This window comes from Heterodontus francisci, chromosome 6 (assembly GCF_036365525.1).
Source record: "Heterodontus francisci isolate sHetFra1 chromosome 6, sHetFra1.hap1, whole genome shotgun sequence".
NCBI classification, from domain to species: domain Eukaryota; kingdom Metazoa; phylum Chordata; class Chondrichthyes; order Heterodontiformes; family Heterodontidae; genus Heterodontus; species Heterodontus francisci.
The window spans coordinates 71956824-71979328 of NC_090376.1; the positions used below are offsets into that span (position 1 = coordinate 71956824).

At 41.5% G+C, this 22505-nt stretch overlaps 1 protein-coding gene and 1 long non-coding RNA gene across 3 annotated transcripts in view; one reads left to right on the top strand and one right to left on the bottom strand.

The window, feature by feature from the left end:
- Window positions 1–22505, bottom strand: part of gab2 (GRB2-associated binding protein 2) — a 415117-nt gene that overhangs the window by 157820 nt on the left and 234792 nt on the right. For both annotated transcript variants that reach the window (XM_068033915.1, XM_068033914.1), the window contains exon 2: window positions 20267–20567. In XM_068033915.1, the coding sequence (XP_067890016.1) occupies window positions 20267–20528 (262 nt within the window). In that variant the 5' untranslated portion in view covers window positions 20529–20567. The remainder of the gene's footprint in view (window positions 1–20266; window positions 20568–22505) is intronic.
- LOC137371390 (uncharacterized) lies at window positions 1001–21379 on the top strand. Its single transcript, XR_010975213.1, has 3 exons — window positions 1001–1173; window positions 8338–8485; window positions 20299–21379. It is a non-coding gene; the product is annotated as an uncharacterized lncRNA (long non-coding RNA).

The window sequence follows — 22505 nt, forward strand, 5'->3', positions numbered from 1 at the left end:
ACAGGGATAGTCCATATGAAAGCAGTGGCAAGAAATTATTTTTAGTATCCAAAGATAGATTGAGATATTGAAGAGTTGGTGAAAAGTTTTGAAGTGTGTCTCAGAATGAGAAATGATCCAACCAAGGTTCCTTTCATTCCATGGTCAAACACAAGAAAACTGTGGGAATGAGTACATGTCGATTTCTTGGAAGTGGAACGGAAAGAGTATCTTGTTTTGGTTGATCATTATAGCAAGTGGATAAATGTTGAGTCTATGCCCAATACCACAAGTGCCAAAACTATTGAGGTTTTGGGAAGCTGGTTTGCAATTTATGGTTGCCAGAGGTGTTGGTGTCAGATAATGGTCCACAGTTTACGTCAGAAGAGTTTGAAATATTTCTGAGTAAGAATGGAGTCAAACACACTAAAACCACCATATCACCCAGCACCAAATGGTGCTGAAGAAAGAAGTGTACAAATTGTGAACAGGTCTTTGCAGAAGTGTTTGCTAGGTGACAAGTTAGGCAGTAATTTCCATGTTTCTCTTCGACGCAGACTAGACAATTTTCTGTTCTCCTAAAGAATAACCCCACAGTCTGTAACAGGTTGCTCACTTTACGACTTAGTGTTTAAACACACACCTAGGATAAGGTTTAGTTTGCTTAGGCCTGACGTCAATAGCAAAGTAAGAGAAAAGCAAGAGTTAAGTCATGATACTCTAGGCATGAAACTTAGAGAGTTCAGTGCTGGTCAGAAGGTCACCGAGGTGATAATAAGAATTATGTGTTTGGAGTTGTTGTAAAAATACTGGGTGCACTCACATATCTAGTGAACATTGGAGACAGACTCTGTCAGTGCCATGTAGATCATTTGCTTGAAAGAGGAAATCTGACAAAGGGAGAGCATGAAAACCCCCTATACTGCAAGTTCCTACAGTCCCAAGAGAAAGTCAGAATGAAAGTGAGTCACAAAGAAACTGAAAGCATGTCAATATCACAGTATTCACTGGTAGAGCAAAGTGAGTCAGGTTCTTTGATTAAGACTACTCAATCAATTTCACAGTCCCAACCATTAAATGGAGATGGTAATCAAAGTCTATGTTCAGCATTGACACAGTCTGAGATGTTGGGAGAGCAGAGCCAGGCTAATGGACATGGAAGAAGATACCCGGACAGAAAGAGAAAGAAGCAAGGTAGATTAATTGAAAGTATGTAGGATGGAAGAAGAAATAAGTTATTTTCATTACTTTTTGTCAAATAACAATATTCTTGTTAAAGACATACTGGTGTTAAGAAAAAACTTGTTTTTACATGTTACTCTGGAAATATTGGTTATATATGTTTCAGTTGTGATTACAGTAACAAGCATGCAACTCAACCTGTTAAACTTCAGCGTATTATTGTATTCTGGGAAATTATGATCATATTCCATTTTACATTTACTGTGTCGTTTTTTTTTTTAAGTAGGGAGTGAATGTAGTGCAGTATATTGAACTGGCTGAGCATTTTGTTATACTACTATACTGCCTCTTTGCTGCCCTCTCTGTTGGGGAGGTGTAAATAAAAATTTCACAATGGCTGTCTACAGTAAGATTAATTTTAGATTTACTCACTGAATACACAGCAGTACAGACTGTCTTTCTACAGTGTAAATTAGACCACAGATTTAAAGGCACAATAAAGAGTGCTGCAATACCACTTAATTATTTTTACATTGGATAATCAGAGCTATACAGGGACAAGATACCCTGCAGGAAAAAGATTGTCAATAAAAACAGTGCAATTATTATCATTTTGTAAAAAAAAACTTTTAGGAATTTAAGGTGTGGCTTCTTTATTGAAACAGCATTTCCTGCATTAATAGCTGTGCTCCATAACAGGATACACCATCTTGTGTTGTGGCAGAATGGTTTTAATGATTGGAATAAATTGGGATAAATTACATTAAAACACTAAGTGGAGCACTCAGGATAATTATATTAATGGCAAGAACTAAAAAAAGAGTCCAGCATCTATAATATGTTGCTCTCTGCAACATGCTTTCTGCTAGCTCCTAATATAGTGTAGATCCATTTAACAGATTTACATCTCAGTGTGAAAGCTCAGAAACATGAATTTATACCATTAAAAGTTTTGTATCTGTGTGCACCTAGTGCTGTGTTAATGCAGCGTTCCCCTGATCAATCGGATTGTATAAGCAAAGAGCAAACAGATCTCTGCCGTGTTGTTCCTGAATGGAAATGACAAAATCATAGCAATAACACTCTTGTCTCTGAATAGGAAGCCCATGGATTCAAGCTCCACTACAGAGATTTGGACAATCTAGCTTATACCAGTGCAGTGCATTGCCATCTTTTGAATGAAACACTCACTCTGTGAAGAGCAGGGGAGTTCTTTCTAGTGTCCTGGCCAATAATGATCCCTCAGCCAACACCACTATATCAGATTAGATGGTTATTTATCTCATTGTTGCTTGTGAGACCCTGCTGTGCATAAATAGCATTATACAAATTCATGATTTTTCTTTCTATGATAATTCCATTAAAATAGCCCCCAAATTAAATTTAAATTTATCTATTAAATAGACATTTACATATTCTGAAATTCAGAAAACAAATCCAAAACTTATACATAAATCAGTTTCAAAAGCTTTCCCTGTCCTGGCAGAAATATCACAGTGCACCACACCAGGCCTCTGAACCTCCTGGACTCTGAGCATACCCTTCACCCCTCAGTTCCATATGTCACCATCGCCACCTAACTAGCTACATTCGAAGTCCATATGTATGGCTCTAATATGAACAAACAAACCTATATGTGTAGGAATATGTTCTCCGATGTAAAAGGCAATTTCCAGGTGCCAACTCATGCACAAAGTAATGTGCTTCTTCAGAAATCCAACTATGATTCTGTTATGAACATGGAAAACAGTTTTTTTTTTCCGTGAGTGGATTCCCAAATCTGTTTATTTATTTTAGCTTTGACCCAGAGAACAGGGAGAAGAGAGACACATACCATTGGGAACAGTACTAGAAAACGTAGTAGAAGAGAAACCCTTTTGAGGGAGAAAAGGAGAAAGGAAGAAAGTGAGAGAGAAAGAGAGAGCATGAAAGTAAGTGTGTGAAAACATGAGTGTTACAGGTTCATAGAAAAAGATCCAGGTGAGGGAGGGCAGAACAAACTCTTAAGGGAAAGAGCAGTTGGGAGAGATTCTGTTCAGTGGGGTGGGGAAGGGGGAAAAAGAGAGGATCATCTTGGGTTTTGCTGAAAACAAGTGGGATAGTTGCTGTTGGGGTTAATGAGCCTATGTTCGAATTGCAGTGTGCCTTCAGATTCACAGTGAACTTGATCAGGGTAGATTCACCAGTAATTATTTTTTTAAAGTCTGGGGGGAACTAAAGTTCACATTAGTTTTCTTTGATTAGGGAGGAAAGAAAACGATCATGCAGGATTCCTACTTTTGATTATTATCCAGAATCCTCGCCTGGAAAAAGCAGATGTGTGGACATTAAGTGCAAGCAGGATGAGGCATGGCGATAATGTCTCTCACAATCAAAGCACCTCCTCAAAATTTATTTTTTTTTAACATAAAACATTTTGTCCTCCATAACTAACAACCTGCTAACAAAATTGCATTCTCAAAAATTGTGTGTTTTAAAACCATACATACCCACAATTTCGGTAGAGGGGCAATAATTTAGAAGAAAACAGGCATACTCCTGTGTTTATTGTGTTATAAAAGGAACTTTGGGACCTCACTATCATGACTCACACATAAAGAATGGCCACCTGGAAGCAGTACCAGAGGACTTCTGGCACCTATGGGTCTCTACCCTAACAACAGGTATTGTTCTTCACAGGGTAGGGGAGATTAGAAAGAAATTGGGACAAATGCTGAATTATGTAAGTATGAGCTCGAGAGTTATGTTTTAATTTCCTCAAACAAAATGAACCTTATTTATAATTTTCTTTTCTTAGCATATTTATCAGAACTTTGTTACAAAAAATGTGGAAAAGACCATGCCTGAGGGGAAATTAAATTCTTTTATGCTTATGTCACATAGCTGGTAAAAAATAATTTTATCTGCAGATTCCTTATAAATGTATGAAAACATAATTGTCTGTTTTAAAAAAATCTGTTAAGGAAACTAAATATTCACCTGATCTAAATAAATCTGCCTTATAATGATTATTAAAATGCCCTGTATACAAAAACATTGTGAAAAGCTTAGGAATCAGATAACTATGCCCATGAATCAAAATAAACATAGATCCCTCTCTCTATAATATATAAATAAATAAATCTTGGACCTGAGCACATTTTCTGTTGTCACAATTTTTGGTAATCCTTTAATTTAAATTGCCTAGGTAAATATTTCTAATGGGAATTTCCCATGCAAAGGCTCCTCGTGGAATGCAGCCTCCAACTGCACTGATTGATTCCCCATTCCAATCTGCCAGCTCTTTTGCTTTCACCTCCTTAACCTTCAGCCCCATTCCTTGGCCAGCTGCCTAGTCTCTGGGCTGCTGCTCCCATCTCAACTCCTTTTAGGCATTCTTCCAGATCCCCTGTTGCTCTACTCTTAAAGTTAAAAAAAATTACGCATGTTCCCAACACAGCTGAAACTCTAGCCTGCTCTTCTGATCCAACATTGACTCGCCCGTCTCCAGCTGGCCCGTCCAGCCTCCTTGCCCGATCTGACTATTCCAGCCCTTGCAATGCAGAGACCAGCATCATGGGAGATCCACTAATGCAGTATAAAGAAGATGGCAAACATCCAAGAATGATTAAAAGACAGTTATCTTATTGAAGGATTCAGATAACACCAGAAACTGGGGAAAAAAGTTAAAGCAGTTTCTAAACATTATCCAACATCCCCTGTCCCCCGATGAGATTACAGCTTTAAAGTTATTGAGATGCATCTATTATTTTTACAATGCACAATGTGGTGATTGAATGATTCTAATGTATCTTGAGGGTTTTAGGGGTGACAACAGCCATCCTACTGGTCAATAATGGCTACTGTGCTCTGTGTAGTGACTGAATCCACTGAAGGATTGCCGATTTTAATGTAAATACCTTAAATCTGCCAAATTATTGATCGACGTTTCATTAATTTTAAATAATAGGGGGGAAAAGTTGGATAAGGCCCAAAAACAGGTGTGGGGATCAGAATGAGTGATTAACCCATATGTGTCCGTTACGATGCAGGCCCAGAACTGTGTGAGGGCCTCCTGCAAGGCCATCTGCAGTCACTCTGACTGAAAGTCAGCAGCCTTCCGCCAGGCATGTTGCAGCCACTGGGGTAGCATTGCATAGGAACAATAGACCAGGCAAAGGCACCCATAAGACAGGCTCTAAGGGAATGCACAAGAGTGATTAATTGATTTTTGTATGAAATATTGGATAGTTTGTTGGATAAAATAGTTTGGAATGGTTGTTTTGTGGTGGCTTTTATTTCGGCATTGTGGCCAAGGTGACACTGTGATTGTCAGTAATAGAAGGAAGATAAGGTGTGGGGACTGTTGTGGAATGGGGAATTGAGGTTGTGTTCACTGGTATTGCAGTCAGATGAGATGATCATGGCCAGCCCGGCTAGAAAGGGGATCTATTGGTTGTCTCCTCCCTTCCTCCTCCTCAGTTGTATTCCTGGTGGCAAGGGCTGTGCCCTCATGGTGGTGAGGTTGTTGTGGATAAGCAGACCACTACGAATCATGAGATATACTCTGCGAGTACTACAGGGATCCTCCAGAGTGGTCCAGGTAGCTGAACCATTGCTTGAGAACTCCAATGCTCAATGATGTTTTGAGTGGCATCATGGCTCTGATTATACGCAGACTGCCCACATGATCAGTGAGTAGCCCTTGTCGCCCAGCAGCCACCCTCTGATTTGATGTGATGGCTCAGATGCTGATGGTACAGCCAACTGGTGCAGAATAAAGTCATCATCATGACTCTGCTGCCAGGATACTGAGCATTCACCCGCAATAATGTGTTGTGCGTAGTCACACACCAACTGCACATTTAGTGAGTGGTAACCTTTGTGGTTGTGGTACATCTCAGCATTGAGATGTGATGCCCCCAAAGCCACATGTGTGCAGCCGATGGCACCCTGCACAATGGGGAAGCCTGCTATCCTAACAAACACATGTGCACACTCCACCTGCTTTACTCTGGTCAGAGAGAATGCAACATATTGTCCTCTCCTGGCATTAAAAGCATCAGTCACCTCCCTTATACAGCAGTAGACAACAAACAGGGAGATATGAAAGATATCACCTACTCCAGCCTAGAAGGATCCCAATGCAAAGAAATTTATGATCACAGGCACATTCGCAATGACTGGTGGTGCCGTCCACGCCCTGCTCTGAAGCTGCAGGTCTGCCTGCAACAGGTGGCAGATTTCAGTGAGCACCTCATTCGTAAAATGGAAACGTCACACACACTGTCCCAGCTTATGTTGATGTAAGACAAATGCTCCCTGAAGACCCTGGGTGGATCAGGCCTTCTGCTGAGTGCACCTTTCCCCTCTTTCTCCTCCCTCTGTGAGCAGCTTGTTCTGAAGAAGGATCACTGACCTGAAATGTTAACTCTGCTTCTCTCTCCACAGATGCTGCCAGACCTGCTGAGTATTTCCAGCATTTCTTGTTTTTATTTTAGATTTCCAGCATCTGCAGTATTTTGCTTTTATTTACCCTCAAGATGGTGTCTGGCACCAGCCTTGTCGTAAGTGTGTGTGCGTAGCGCAGGCACCAACTTGGTACCAAAATGTCCACTGTAGCACCAAAATTACAGGTGCTTTGTAGCTGAATTTTGTGGCTTAAATGTTTTGGATGTTATTAGCTAAACCTACCAGCTCCCTGGCATTCGTGGGAAATGCTGGAAATACTCAGCAGGTCTGGCAGCATCTGTGGAGAGAGAAGCAGAGCTAACGTTTCAGGTTAGTGACCCTTCTTCAGAACAAGCTGCTCACAGAGGGAGGAGAAAGAGGGGAAAGGTGCACTCAGCATTAGCTAAACCTACCAGTTCCCTGGCATTCGTGGGACTCTCAGGCAATAAATTGTAATGAACCATCTGTTTTGACTGTGACATTAATTCCTGGCAATTCTTTTGATTCTCTCACTGCTGTCAGCTCTATAGCTCATCACTGAAAATCTCACACCTAGGATTTGTGAACTAAGCTTTCCTGTGAGCCTTACACTGATCCTTTATCTATAGTAGGGAATGGCATTTGGCCCTTGGTTTATGTCTGAGATGTTTCATTAGATAATTCAATAAGTGAAAGAACAAAAAAAAAACAGACTATTAAATAATGTGGAACAGAATACAGTTTACACAAGGATGTCTAATGTTTTAAGTGTTACATCATTAGCTGGGCAGGCTATTATCCCTAGAGAAAATGAGCCACTGTTCTTTGAACAGATGAGAGCTGTATGAATGGTGCCTGGTGCCAACCTCTCCAGTACTGATGCTCTAACATGTGGGAAGATAAACAACAGAAACAGCATGCACTTATCTCCAGTTTTGTACAAAATACTGCCTTTCATTTTAGAGCTTTTTTTAAAAAAAAGTGACTATAATTGCAAGTAAAAGCTGAATAGAGATAAATAAATTGAATCCAAAATATTAACATTTTAGGAACAGAAAAAGTCAAAACCTCCAAGAAGCCTATTCTTTAAAAACAACCTTATCTCAACCCTCACCCCCTCCCCCAACCTCCACAAGAGTCGTCGTCATGGAAAGAAAGAAACACTTAGATTTATAGAGCGTCTTTCATGACCACAGGACGTCTCAAAGCACTTTACAGCCAATGATGTACTTTTAATTGGCTTGTATACTGCTCACTGCAATGAACTATATCCTATAAAGCCATTAATATTTCCTTAAGTTCCATCTGACTTTCCTCCTTACTCCTAATATCTTAAATTTCAGCTTAGGTTTCCTAGTTTTTGAACTCTGACTTCAACAGAATTTTCTTCAAACTTCATCTTGTTGAAAATTATGGTCACTTCAAGCTTCTTTTCCAAAGAGAAGAAACCAAACTTTAAGAACAAATTTCAAATGCAGAGATTACTTTTATGGCTCGCCTCTGGACTCTCTCACTGAAAATACTATATTGTCTGATTCGATACTAAATTATCCTTTAACATTTTATGTTTCACCTAGTGTTCATCCATTAGATCCCTAAAAATTATTCCAAAGACTTGTCCCACAAATTATATTAGAATTTTACAGGCTACAGTTTCTAGGTGGGTTGCTTGACTTTAAAACAAAAGCTTCATTAAACCTTCCTGTTTATGTAGGTCATTAAGTCTGATTCCTAATCTGATTTTACTTTTTTTGTCTTTGTTTTCAGCCCTTGAAGAGTGATTTATTTGAGATTGGACCAGATTTTGGACTATCAGTAAAGTCAATCAGCCTCATTACTGTGCCCCCACAGGCTGTGGGTGGAAAACAGGGCAGCCCACTGGCTCCGTCTTGAAGCTGGTGCAGCTTGAAAAGAGGTAAAATAAAAGCAAAATACTGCAGATGCTTGAAATATGAAATAAAAACAGAAAGTGCTGAAAATACTCAGCAGGTCTGGCAGCATCTGTCGAGAACAAAACAGAGTTAACGTTTCAGGTCTGTGACCTTTCATACGTACTGGCAAAGGTTAGAAATGGCATTAAGCAAGTGAAGTGAGGTGAGGGAAGAGAACAAATTTATCACTCTTTCTGGAATAATGCTTTGTCTTTCACCATACCATTAGCACTCCCCTTTCCTTTGTCCCATGACATCTTTGTCATTTAATCTCTCCTGCCGTCTGCCCTATCACACATCTTCCCTTTTGTTTTCTTCCTGCCCCCGCCCCCCAACATCTTCCCTTGCTTAAAACCTATTACATTTCTAACCTTTGCCAGTTCTGATGAAAGGTCACAGACCTGAACCGTTAACTCTGCTTCTCTCTTCACTGAAAAGAGGCAAGTTGGTAATCTATTTGTGGGGATTTGAAGGACCTGGTACAGCAGCCCAGGTCATTTAAGTGCAGCTCAGAGGAACATGTATATCGGACCCCTATTGCAATTTTAGGACAGAATTGCACAGTACATGTTGTGCCCAGTTCTGTCCTAAAATGGAAATTGAGGTCCTGTGCTCGTCAGTTGCACATTAGAAGGGCCTACGACCTGAAATGGATGGTTGTTTTGGTTGCCCAATGCTAAGCCCCTTTGAAGATGGCAATGGCCGGAGTGCTGGCGTAAACTGGGTGGTGAGCCATTTTTGGGTCTCATTTGGGCTGGACAGCCCAAGTTAAAGTCTAACCCATTTTCAGAAGCATTCCACAGTAGATAAACAAAGTAGCTATTCCACATGTGTGGTCAGAGATGGTGATTTTTTTTTCTTTATTCGTTTGGGAGATGTAGGTGTCGCTGGCTAGGCCAGCATTTATTGCCCATCCCTAATTGCCCTTGAGAAGGTGGTGGTGAACTGCCTTCTTGAACCACTGCAGTCCTTGGGGTGTAGGTACACCCATTGTGCTGTTAGGAAGGGAGTTCCAGGATTTTGACCCAGCGACAGTGAAGGTACAGTAATATAGTTCCAAGTCAGGATGTGGTTTGGAGGGGATCTTGCAGGCGATGGTGTTCCCATGCATCTCCTGCCCTTGTCCTTCTAGTTGGTAGAGGTCGTGGGTTTGGAAGGTGCTGTTGATGGAGCCTTGGTGAGTTGCTGCAGTGCATCTTGTAGATGGTATACAACGCTGCCACTGTGCATCAGTGGTGGAGGGAGACAATGTTGAAGGTGGTGGATGGGATGCAAGTCAAGTGGGCTGTTTTATCCTGGATGGTGTCGAGCTTCTTGAGTGTTGTTGGAGCTGCACCCATCAAGGCAAGTGGAGAGTATTCCATCACACTCCTGACTTGTGCCTTGTAGATGGTGGACAGGCATGGGGAGACAGGAGGTGAGTTACTCACTGCAGAATTCGCAGCCTCTGACCTGCTCTTGTAGCTACAGCATTTATGTGGCTACTCCAGTTCAGTTTCTGGTCAATGGTGATCCCCAGGACGTTGATAGTGGGGGATTCGGCAATGGTAATGCCATTGAATATCAAGGGGACATTGTTAGATTCTCTATTGTTTGAGATGGCCATTGCCTGGCACTTGTGTGGCGTGAATGTTACTTACCACTTATCAGTCCAAGCCTGGATATTGTTCAGGTCTTGATGCATGTGGACATGCGCTGCTTCAGTTTCTGAGAAGTTGCGAATGGTCTTGAACATTGTGCATCCCCACTTCTGACCTTATGATGGAGGGAAGGTCATTGATGAAGCAGCTGAAGATGGTTGGGCCTAGGACATTACCCTGAGGGACTCCTGCAGTGATGTCCTGGGACTGAGATGATTGACCTCCAACAATCACAACCATCATCTTTTGTGCTAGGCATGACTCTAGCCAGCGGAGTGTTTTCCCCCGATTCCCAATGAATCCAGTTTTTCTAGGGCTCCTTGATGCCATACTCAGTCAACTGCTGCCTTGATGTCAAGAGCAGTCACTCTAACCTCACCTCTTGAGTTCAGCATTTTTGACCATGTTTGGACCAATGCTGTAATGAGGTCAGGAGCTGAGTGGCCCTGGCGGACCCCAAACTGAACATCAGTGAGCAGGCTATTGCTGAGCAAGTGCCACTTGATAGCACTCTCGATGATCCCTTCCATCACTTTGCTGATGATCGGGAGTAGACTGATAGGGCAGTAATTGGCCGGGGTGGATTTGTCCTGCTTTTTGTGCACAGGACGTACCTAGGCAATTTTCCACATTGCCGGGTAGATGCCAGTGTATTGTTTACTGGAGCAACTTGGCTAGGGGCTTGGCTAGATCTGGAGCACAAGTCTTCAGTGCTATTGCTGGAATGTTGTCAAGGCCCATAGCCTTTGCAGTATCCAGTGCCTTCAGTGGTTTCTTGATATCACGTGGAGTGAATCAGATTGGCTGAAGACTGGCATCTGTGATGCTGGGGACCTCAGGAGGAGGCCGAGATGGATCACCCACTTGGCACTTCTGGCTGAAGATGTTGCAAATGCTTCAGCATTGTCTTTTGCACTGATGTGAGTGCCAAATGTTAATCGTTTGTGGAAAGTGTTGCATCTAAAACTACAACTGTATATTTCCAGCAGCGACCACTTCATTATTGTCAGTCTGGGAATCTAGTTCATTTTTCGTTGGCTAGTGTAAGGATGTTAAGACAATTATGATGTAATCCCAGCCATTTCTAAGTACTTGAGGTCATGAAAAGTAAACAGAAGAGTTTAAGTCAATGGAAAGCTTGAGATTAAGCCCATCAATTCAATGTCAGACATTAATATCATCTTTAAAGGTGTGGAATACTGAAGGTCCACATTTAGATTTGAATCAGATAACTAGGCATAGGATGGGATTGAACATGATATTGGGCAAAAACGTGGCAGATGGTGTTCAATGTGGGAAAGTGTGAGGTAATCCACTTTGGTAGGAAGAATAAAAAGGCAGATTATTATTTAGATGGAGAAAGACTACAAAATACTGCAGTACAGAGGGATCTGGGTGTTCTTGTACAGGAAACACAAAAAGTCAGCATGCAGGTGTAATAGGTAATTCGGAAGGCAAATGGAATTTTGACCTTTATTGCCAGGGAGTTAGAGTTTAAAAATAGGGAAGTCTTATTACAACTGTACAGGGTGTTGGTGAGGCCACACCTGGAGTACGGCGTACAGTTTTGGTCCCCATATTTAGGGAAGGATATACTAGCATTGGAGGCTGTTCAGAAAAGGTTCACTAGGCTGATTCCTGGGATGAAGGGGTTGTCTTATCAAGAATGACTAAACGGGATAGGCCTTTATTCATTGGAGTTTAGAAGAATGAGAGGTGATCTTATTGAAACCTAGAAGATTCTAAGGGGGCTTGACAGGGTAGATGCTGAAAATATGTTTCCACTGGTGGAGGAATCTTGAACTAGTGGACATAGTTACAGAATAAGGGGTCACATATTTAAAACTGAGATGCAAAGGAATTTCTTCTCTCAGAGGGTGGTGAATCTCTGGAATTCTCTACCTCAGACAGTTGTGGCGGCTAGGTCACTAAATGTAATTAAGGAGGAGGTAGATAGATTTTTGAAATCTCGGGGAGTCGAGGGTTATGCGGTGCAGGCCCGAAAGAGGAGTTGAGGCCTGGGACAGATCAGCCATGATTGTATTGAACAGTAGGGCAGGCTTGAGGGGCTGAATGGCCTACTCCTGCTCCGACTTCTTGTGTTCTTGTGTGTAATTCATTTCTTAATTGCATGGCTGGAATTTTACACCGCCCCAGGGGGTCAGATGGTGGCATGGGGGCAGTGTAAAATTGAGCGGCAGGTTCTGGGAGGCCACTTAACGGCCACTTAAGGGCCCTCACCCGCCTCCAGGGGTATTTTACCCGTGGCAAGCGGGTGTGCCGGGGACGTGAAAGGCTGCCCAGCGATAGCTGCCGGCCTTTCCACCCCCTGGGGGTGGGGGGGGTGGGGGGAGGCATGGCAGTCGGGCACAGGTGCCCAATTGAGGGCCACCCCCGCCTCCCAACCCACCCCTGGGATCCAAGACGACCCCCCCCCCACAAATGACCACCCTAGCCTCACCAGGGCACGACCGATCCCCCTGGTGAGGCACCCCAAACTTACCCACTCTCTCGGGTCCATGGAGTCGGCTAGGCTGCAGTCCCAGCAGTGGTCACCGCTCCTGGTGGCGCTGCTGAGACTAACAGCTGCCGGCCCGTTGATTGGCCGGCAGCTCACTGAGGCGGGATCTCCTCCTTCAAGTGGGTGAAAGTCCCGCCACGGGCCAATTAAAGCCTGGGGATCCGTAAAATATGGGACGGATCCCCAGGCTGGGTGGAAGCGGGTTCGTCACCAACATTTGTGTCTCAATGCGGCTCCCATCCGCCCACTGTAGAATTTCGGCCCATATTTTTGACTTGCCTCATTCAGAATAATTACCTTTGCAACAACATGACATCCAGTGCCTAATTCAATATCAAATCAACTTCTCAGGCAACACATTTCATGCATTGTATAATCACATTGATATATATACACAGATAAAATTTTCTCTTTGAAAGCTTTTTTGTTCATCATGGAATTCTTTAACTTACACAAAGCAGAAACCAATATTATGGCAGGTTATTTTTCACAGATTATAAAATCAGAATACTGTAATCAGTAGCCAAATGGAGCAGACATAGCTGCTGATCGTAGTTCCCACCTTTAATGATTTTGAACACAAAAATGCAATCAATCATTAGATGACCAGAAATCCCTCCATGCATTGCATTTATCCCAAAAGCAAGGTCATAGTGGGTGCATAATTTTGCCCATGGAGAAATATGATACATGGAGCAATTTCTAGCTGAGCAAGATCTATTTTATGGTGACTTTTCTGATTCATTATTTTTCCATTCAGTGTTGCCTATTTCTCCAGTTGCTAGGAAATGAGCTGGTTTCCGATAGAGCCCAAGTAAACAGGGCTACAGCAGAAACGATAAATAATGGACTTTTATCCAAACCTGGACCTTCAGTACTCCACGCTTCCAAAAATTTCATTAATGTTTGATATAAATATTTGATACGTATAATTTCATCCTTTTCATTTACTTGAATTCTATTTACTTTTCACAGATTGTTCTTAATAATATGTTCCTATTGCTTGTGTGCAATATTTAAGGAAGTGAATAAAGAAGCTCCAAAATATAGGTGCACAATGTATCTCACCAAAATTGAACAGAACATAAGAACATAAGAAATAGGAGTTGGAGTAGGGCATTTGGCACTTCGAGCTTGCTGCACCATTCAATAAGATCATGGCTGATCATCTACCTCAACTTCATCTTCCCGCACTATTCCCATACATCTTAATTGTAGTAAGACTTGTTTACTCTTACATTCTAATCCCTTTGTAACAAAAGCTAACATACCATTTGCCTTCCTAATTGCCTGCTGTCCCTGCATGTTAACTTTCTGTGATTCATGCACAAGGACACACAGGTCCCTCTGAATGCAAACAGTTCCCAGTCTATCACCATTCAAAAAATATATGCTGCTTTTTTTATTTTTCCCACCAAAGTGGATAATTTCATGCTTCACCACATGTATTTCAGCTGCCATGTGTTTGCCCAATCACCCAACCAGTCTATATCACTCAGCAGCCTCTTTGCATCCTCCTCACCGCTTACTTTCCCATCTGACTTTGTATCATCGGCATAATTGGATACATTACACTCAGTTCCCTTATCTAAGTCATTAATATAGATTGTAAATAGGAGGCTCAAATGCTGATCCTTGTGGTACCCTGCTAGTTACAGCCTGCAACCTAAAAACATCCCAATTATTCCTACTCTCTGTTTTCTGCCCATTAACCAATCCTCAATCCATGCTCATATATTACCCCAATCCCATGAGGTCCTAATAGTATATACTAATGCACTCCCTAGGCTACATTGTTGATTGAGGAGAAAAAATAACTGATTTGAGAATGTTTACTGCAGAATTTATATTGCAGATTGCTTCAAGAAATGACATAAATGCACGGCCGGAAGTTTACGTTGGGCTGGAGGCCCCGACCACCAGCCAAAAAGTTGGGGGTGAGCCCACCTCCACTGGGCCTGGAAGCCACGCTATGATTTTACCTTCCATAAACCTGAGCTCATTCATATTTCTGTCTATATTCAAAATTGCACCAATTCCCATTCACCTTTCACCATTGTGCTCGCTGATCTACACTAGCTCCAGGCCCAGCAATGCCTTGAATTTAAAATTCTCATCCTTGTGTTCAAACCCTTAACACATCTTTGCTCCTCCCGATCTCTGTAATCTCCTCCAGCCCCACAAACCTCCAAGAACTCTGCATGCCTCCAATTATGGCTTTGTGTTCATCCCATTATGGGCAGCCTTCAGCTGCCTCGGCCCTAAGCTCTGAAGTCCCCTATACCCCAAACCTCTCTATACTTCTCTCTCCTCCTTTAAAGCACTCCTTAAAACCTAACTCATTGATCAAGCTTTTGGTCATCTGTCCCCATATCTATTTATTCAAATTGATGTCAAGTTTTGTTTGATAATGTTCCTGTGAAGTTCCCTGGGATATTTTACTACATTAAACGCAGTATATAAATGCAAGTTGTTGTTATTGTATAGTGGGCTAGTTTTTAAACTAAAGAAAAAACACATAAACAACTGCATGTCTAATGTTTTTGTTTGCAGCTATTTAGTGCTGGCAGTACTTTTGCCAATGGCTAAGGGAGGTCCTTTTATGCCAGTGATTGAAAAACCACTTTGCTGGCGTGGTGGGCATGAAGATTTCAGTTTTTGAGTCAGATGGAAACCAAAAATCATTGCTCTGAATATAAAATCGCTCATAATTTTGATGCAGCCAGAGACAGCATTGCCTGTAGAGGCACCAGTGGAAACCAATTCTATTAGCAGTAGTCACCAATTCCAGTGCAGCAAACCAGCATTACAAAAGCATCATAAGATGGCAAAATGTTGAACTGCAATTTTTCTTTGAATAATTATCTTATTGTCCCTAAAGCATCTGGCCAGAGTAAGTCACTGATCAAGTTCAAAAATGATTGGGTGAATTCTGTCCTCATCAAAGTGGAGAAAGTCAATGCTTGGAATTGCATAGCATATATGTTATATGTGTATATATTGTAATACTATCTGTAAAGTGTTAGGAAATAATTAGCTAGGAACTAGTTGTTATGTGTAAGTGTTCCGGGGAGGCTCATTCACAGCTGCACCGGGGAGTCATGTAACGCAAGAACCAGTTCAACCAGGTTCTACAGCACAAGCATGGTGTTGAAATAAACAAGACTGTCTCCAGCCTTTTCCAAAATTAAAGTGTGATTCTTTCCAACATCTGGGAACTGAAACAACATAAAGACGAAACATGGTGGCAGAAAGTGTCTGTGAGTAAACCTACAACATTTTTAAAAGCATCAGATTGAGAAAAGTGACCCAAATTAGTGCCAGAGAGAGAGATAGAAAAACTGAGTGACTCGTGCAAAAACTCTTAAAAAAAAAAGAGGTTGAAATGTCAGCCTGGACAGGAATGAATGCACTGCTACCGCCCATCATGAATTGGGGAGCTGATGATGTCATAGAGGCATTTGAGAAGTTTAAACAAAAGTGCAATTTAGCATTCAGTAGTTCCCTAAACGGCACTTGTGAAGAGTAGAAGGTCAGCCATATCCTTCTTTGGGCTGGAGATAAAGGATTACATTTATTTAACAGCTGGGACCTAAGTGAAGAGGACAGCAGAAACCCAGACAAAATTTTTGAAAGATTTAGCATCCATCTCCAGCCAAGATCAAATCATCGGATATTCTGATATGATTTTCAAGGCCTCAGACAGGAACTAGGTGAGCCCATTGACAATTTTGTAGCAAGATTGAAAAATGCAGCCAAAAAATGTAAATTTAAGGACACAGATGAACGGCTGATAGATCAGCTCATTTGGGGTTCTGCACATCCTGGAGTACAGAAAGCTCTAATCCGACAGGACAAGCTCACAATATCACAGGCTGTAGACACTGCCAGAGCACATGACGCCACGAGCAGACAGATGAAGACTCTGACTTCCCAAATGGCTAGCCTTCAGTTAAGCCAAGAGACAGGCAGCAGATTCGATGCAGTGAAACAACAACTAAAGAATGTACATCAAACAGAGAGAGAGACGTGCAGGAGCTGTGGACGACCCCATGAATTGACAGATAGAAGGAAATGTCCCGTATATGGATCAATCTGCAGAGCTTGTGGAAAGACCAATCACTGGGAAAAGATGTGCAGAACAAGGCAAGAAGGTGGTAGACGAGTCATCAGAGCCAGAATAACAGAGCAAAGGAATAGTGAAAGAAACCAAAACATCCTTATCCTGGAAGATGGCAATGGGTTTGAGAACATGATGGACATAGGAACCATAGAATTGCACAAAATGTCTGGATGTGATAGTTCCCAGAGAAAAGAAATTCACACAACCATTCAGATCAGGAGGAGGCTGAGAAATAAGCCAACACGATAAATCTGAAGGTGAAGATTGATACTGGAGCGCAGAGTAACATCATCCCGCTCAGATTATACCAGCAGATCTTTCCTGAAAATTTGGAGAAAAATGGTTATCCAAGGGAAGGTGCTCTGAAACCAAACAACATCATGCTAACAGCATACGGGGGAACTGAGATTCGACAGCTAGGAACAACCCAACTCAGGGGACACATAAAGGAAAACATGTTAACTGTATGTTCTGCGTCACAGAAACAGATGGTCCAGCTATCCTGGGGTTGTGCAGTTGTGAACAGCTGCAGATTATCTCAGTAAACCATGAGGTGAAGGAGGTGACACTGAGGGTTAAAAATAGTACACCCATTGAAAAGCACCCTCCGATAAGAAGCAAAGAAGATCTCAGCATAACGATTCATCACCTAGTGAATGTAACACCACCGAAACTGAGTCAAATTAGAGATGAAACCAGCAAAGACCAGGAGTTACTGATGCTAACTCAGCAAGTGATCCAGGGATGGTCTGATTAGATACAGCACACACAGCCAGCAATATGGCACTACTGGTCTATCAGAGATGACATCTCACTAGAAGATGGTGTTTTGCTGGCCGGATCCAGAATAGTCATACCCAAAACAATGCAGGAAGAACTTCTCCAAAAGATACATGAAGGCCATATGGGAATGGAGAAGTGTAAGCTCAGAGCCAAATCAGCTGTGTACTGGATAGGCATATACAAAGATATCGAAAATATGGTGTCTACATGCAATGTATGCCAGAAGTACAGAAACTCACAACAGAAAGAGGAGATGATAGCTACTGAAGTACCACCAGGCCATGGCATATTGTAGGAGTTGATTTATTCACACATAATCAAGAATGGTATCTCACAGCCGCAGACTACTAGTCAAAATTGCCTTTTATCCGGAAGATGAAAGACTTGAGAGCCACAACAATAATCTCAGCAGTACGAGTTCTGTTCCCTGAACAAGGGATTCATGAAAGGTTAATATTTGACAATGGCACCCAACTTACATCCAGAGAATTCAAGGAATTTGCTGACCAGTATGGGTTCAACACCATCACCTCATCATCACACTACCCACGGGGACATGGATTTATAGAAAGACACACCCAGACGGTCAAAAAAACACTTGTGAAATGCCAAGAGATGAAGGAAGACCCAAACCTGGCCTTATTGTCATTCCGATCCACACCTCTCAAGACTGACATGAAATCACCTGCAGAGCTGTTAAATGAAAGAAAATATAAGACATCTCTGCCAAGCAAAATACATCCTTCAAGTGACCAGGAGGAAGTGAGACAACAACTCACTGGATCACAGGTAAGAGGAGAGCAACACTTCAACAAATATGCTAAATCCCTGCCCAAGCTGTTGAAAGGACAAACTGTACACATAAAGGATCCAATCATGAAAACCTGGAGCACAGCAAATGTTGTTAGTGAAGCTGAGACTCCAAGGTCATACATCATTGAGACCGAAACCGGTAACCAAATGAGAGGGAACAGAATCAATATTCAACCTACACCTGAGCTGGAGCAACAGAAAAGACCATCAACACCGGAAACATCACTATCCAGTCAGACAACATTAACAACATCACCAGAAAGTTACACATCGCCTGTACAGTGTGCCAACTCACTACTGAGAGCAACAAAGGCCAAATCTACAAGATGGAGGCACAACATCTTACCACCCAAGCGATACCGTGAATAATATTTTTTTTTAAATACACGCTATAAAAGATTAAAAAGGGGTTCTGATTATTTCCAAAAGTCGGATGATAATCTTTATTTATACTGACAGTTATATTAATATAGGGGCATTATGTTTTAAAGAAAGAGGGATGTTATATATGTATATATTGTTATACCATCTGTAAAGTGTTAGGAACTAATTAGCTAGGAACTAGTTGTTATGTATAAGTGTTCCAGTGGGGGGCCTCATTCATGGCTGCACTGGGGAGTCATGTTATATGTAACACAAGAACCAGTTCAATCAGGTTCTACAGCACAAGCATGGTATTGAAATAAACAAGACTGACTCCAGCCTTTTCCAAGATTAAATTATGATTCTTTCCAACATCTGGGAACCAGAAAAAACATAAAGACGAAACAATATAACCATTAGTCATTAGTCCAGCATCAGGTACAGTACAATTGGCAGCAGAATAAAACTCATTGTATTCTACATTGATAGTGTGCCTTAACTCCAAGTTCAGAAAATTGAGAGTTTTTTTTCTGTTCCACCTTAAGACTTCTGTGCATGCCAATGCTAGTTTGAAATCATTGGCCTATAACCACCATGAACTGTGTTGAGGTTCTGGATTCATACCCATATCCTAGAGGTGAACAAGCTGTGTGTTAACCCAAATACAAAACAACAACTTACATTTATACAGCATCTTTAACGTAATAAAATGTCCCAAGGTGCTTCACAGGAGCAAAGTCTGACACCGAGTCACAAAAGGAGATATTAGGTCAGATGACCAAAAGCATGGTCAGAGAGGTAAGTTTTAAGGAGTGTCTTAAAGGAGGAAAGCGAGTTGAAGAGGCAGAGAGGTGTAGGGAGGGTATTCCAGAGCTTGGGGGCTAGGTAACTGAAGATACAGCCACCAATGGTGGAGCAGTTAAAATCACGGATACACAAGAGACCAAAATTAGAGGAGCACAGGTACCTTGGAGGGTTGTGGGGCTGGGGGAGATTACAGAGATAGGGAGGGGTGAATGTGACACCCAGTTCCCTACCCATGAACTGAAAACGGAACATGCTGCCCCTTTGGCATCTGAAAAGAAAAAATAGATGTAAATATTTTAGGTTGGCATTTTTTCGAGGTTTCAACCCAAAACGCTGTTTTCTTTTCAGGCACTGGCAGGCCTGCAGTGTGCTTCCATCATGTTCTGTTCTTATTTTAGATTCACAGCAGGCATAGATAGTATTTCTTATAACATTTGACAAACACTATTATTTTAAGTGAATCAGTACTCCTCTCAGAACTAGCATTATTTTGTAATTAATTATAATAATTACCTACTAGAACCATTGGAAATATAATTGTACTCCAAATTAAAAGTAAGTAATTCAGCTGTTCTGGTGTATTTGTTGCTACCTAATGTGTTCAAACAAAGAAGCAAACATGTAACTGTCAAATGGGAAAGAGAGGCCGTGTGATTTATCTGGCAAGTTCCACTGTATGTGCTACATCAAAAGATTTTCATGTGTATTTTGTTACCTGCATTCTCATCAGATTGATTGAATCCACAGATCTGACAAATGGATCGGACCCACTTGTTCATTTCTTCCTCCGTCTCTGCCACCAGATAAAAGGTACGGTCAATTGTCTTGATGTCAAACACAAAGCTGTCTTGAAACTCTTTCTTTTTGAATGTTAGTCCTGCATCAACTTGCTCACAGAAATGAAGGTCTATCACACGAATTGGTTTTTTGGAATGGTCATTTTTGTAGTACTCCAGGACATCAGGGTCTCCACTCATCCGTCCGCTACGTAGAATGAACCAACGCTTCTTCCAGGTCTAAGAAATGAATTAGATACATGAACAGTTAAGGAAGAAGACATTGCAGTATCATTTAAATGCCTTTCCATCTTCAGCTTCTTTAATCCAGTTATTTTTATTTTGTTCAAAACGTTCTGAAGAGCTTTGAGTTGTTCTTTATAATTATGGTAGTCTGTTTTACAAACTAGATTAAAACTGCTTAACTGATGTATGAAACAAGAGATGGAACTCTGATCCATAATGCCATGTGAAAGGAAGTCAGAGGTTTGATTTGCCACTCCACTTGGTTCCAAGATGAGCCACATTCTGTAAATAAGGTACCAAGTGAAGAGGCAGCATCTTTCTATTGGGGAAATGAAAATTGGAAGGGATGATCTTGTCAGGATGTGGTTCTGTACATTCTAGTGACCAGCCAGAGAGTAGGATAGGTGTTAGTTTAAACTAGCCACTACACAGGCACCTGTTGAGAAACGACTTGCCGAAGGAACAAAAGTACAGAATATGTATTACATGGGTAAAAAGATTGTATTAAAACAGAGAGTAGAGGTGAACAGTTGTTTTTTGGACTGGAGGTTGGTATATAGTGGGGTTACCCAGGGGTCAGTATTAGGAACACTGCTTTTCTTGATCTATATTAATTTCCTAGATTTGGGTGTACAGGGCACAATTTCAAAATTTGCAGATGACACAAAACTTGGAAGTATTGTGAACTTAGAGGAGGATAGTGATAAACTTCAAGAGGACGTAGGCAGGTGGAATGGGCAGACACATAGTGGATGAAATTTAATGCAGAGAAATGTAAAGTAATACATTTTGGTTGGCAGAACAAGGAGAGGCAATATAAAATAAAATAAACAATTCTAAAGGGGGTGTAAGAGCGGAGGGACCTGGGGGTATATGTGCACAAATCATTCAAGGCGGCAGGGCAGCTTGAGATAGTGGTTAATAAGGCTTATAGGATCCTGGGCTTTATAAATAGAGGCATAGAGTTCAAAAACAAGGAAGTTATGCTGAACATTTATAAAATACTGGGGCATTCAGCCTCAACTGGAGTATTGTGTCCAATTCTGGGCACCTGACTTTAGGAAGGATGCGAAGGCATTGGAGAGGATGCAGAAAAGATTTACAAGAATGGTTCCAGGGATGAGGTACTTCAGTTACGTGGATACATTGAAGTAGCTGGGGCTATTCTCCTTACAGAAGGTTGAGAGGTGATTTTAATAGAGGTGTTCAAAATCATGAGGGGCCTGGACAGAGTAGATAGAATGAAATTGTTCCCATTGGCGGAGGTGTCGAGAACCAGAGAACACCAATTTAAGATAAATGGCAAAATTACCAAAGGCGACATGAGGAAAATATTCTTTAACACAGTGAGTGGTTAGGATCTGGAATGCACTGCCTGAGAGTGTGATGGATGCTTTCAAAAGGGAATTGGATAATTATCTGAATAGAAAAAAACTTCAGGGCTACAGGGAAAAGGCAGGGGATTGGGCTCTAGTTGAGTTACCTTTGTAGAGAGCATGGACACGATAGGCTGAATGGCCTTCTTCTAGGCTGCAACCATTCTATGATTCTATAAAGAAACTGGATGCATAATATATAGTGAACCATCTGAGTCTCAAGATTCCATGAGAGAGAATTAACACAATGGGCAAGGGAGTGTGCAACGTTTTATAAAGACTGTCCAATCCAACAGCGGCAATGTCAAGAGTAGCCAATGAACTCTTGTGATGAGTGGGATAAGCTCACTCAACTCCATTTTGTTTTTCTTGTGTAACCGAGAAAAGTAATTCTTAACAAAATAAAAAGTCTTATCTTCTTTGGGGATTATACTGTCTGAGTGTTGAAGACATTTCCAAAGTTTTAAAAGCACCTGCATTTAGCCTTAATGTGCATTTGATTCATTATATAATGTTGACATGATTAGAGGTAGCATATTCATATTCTATAGAACTA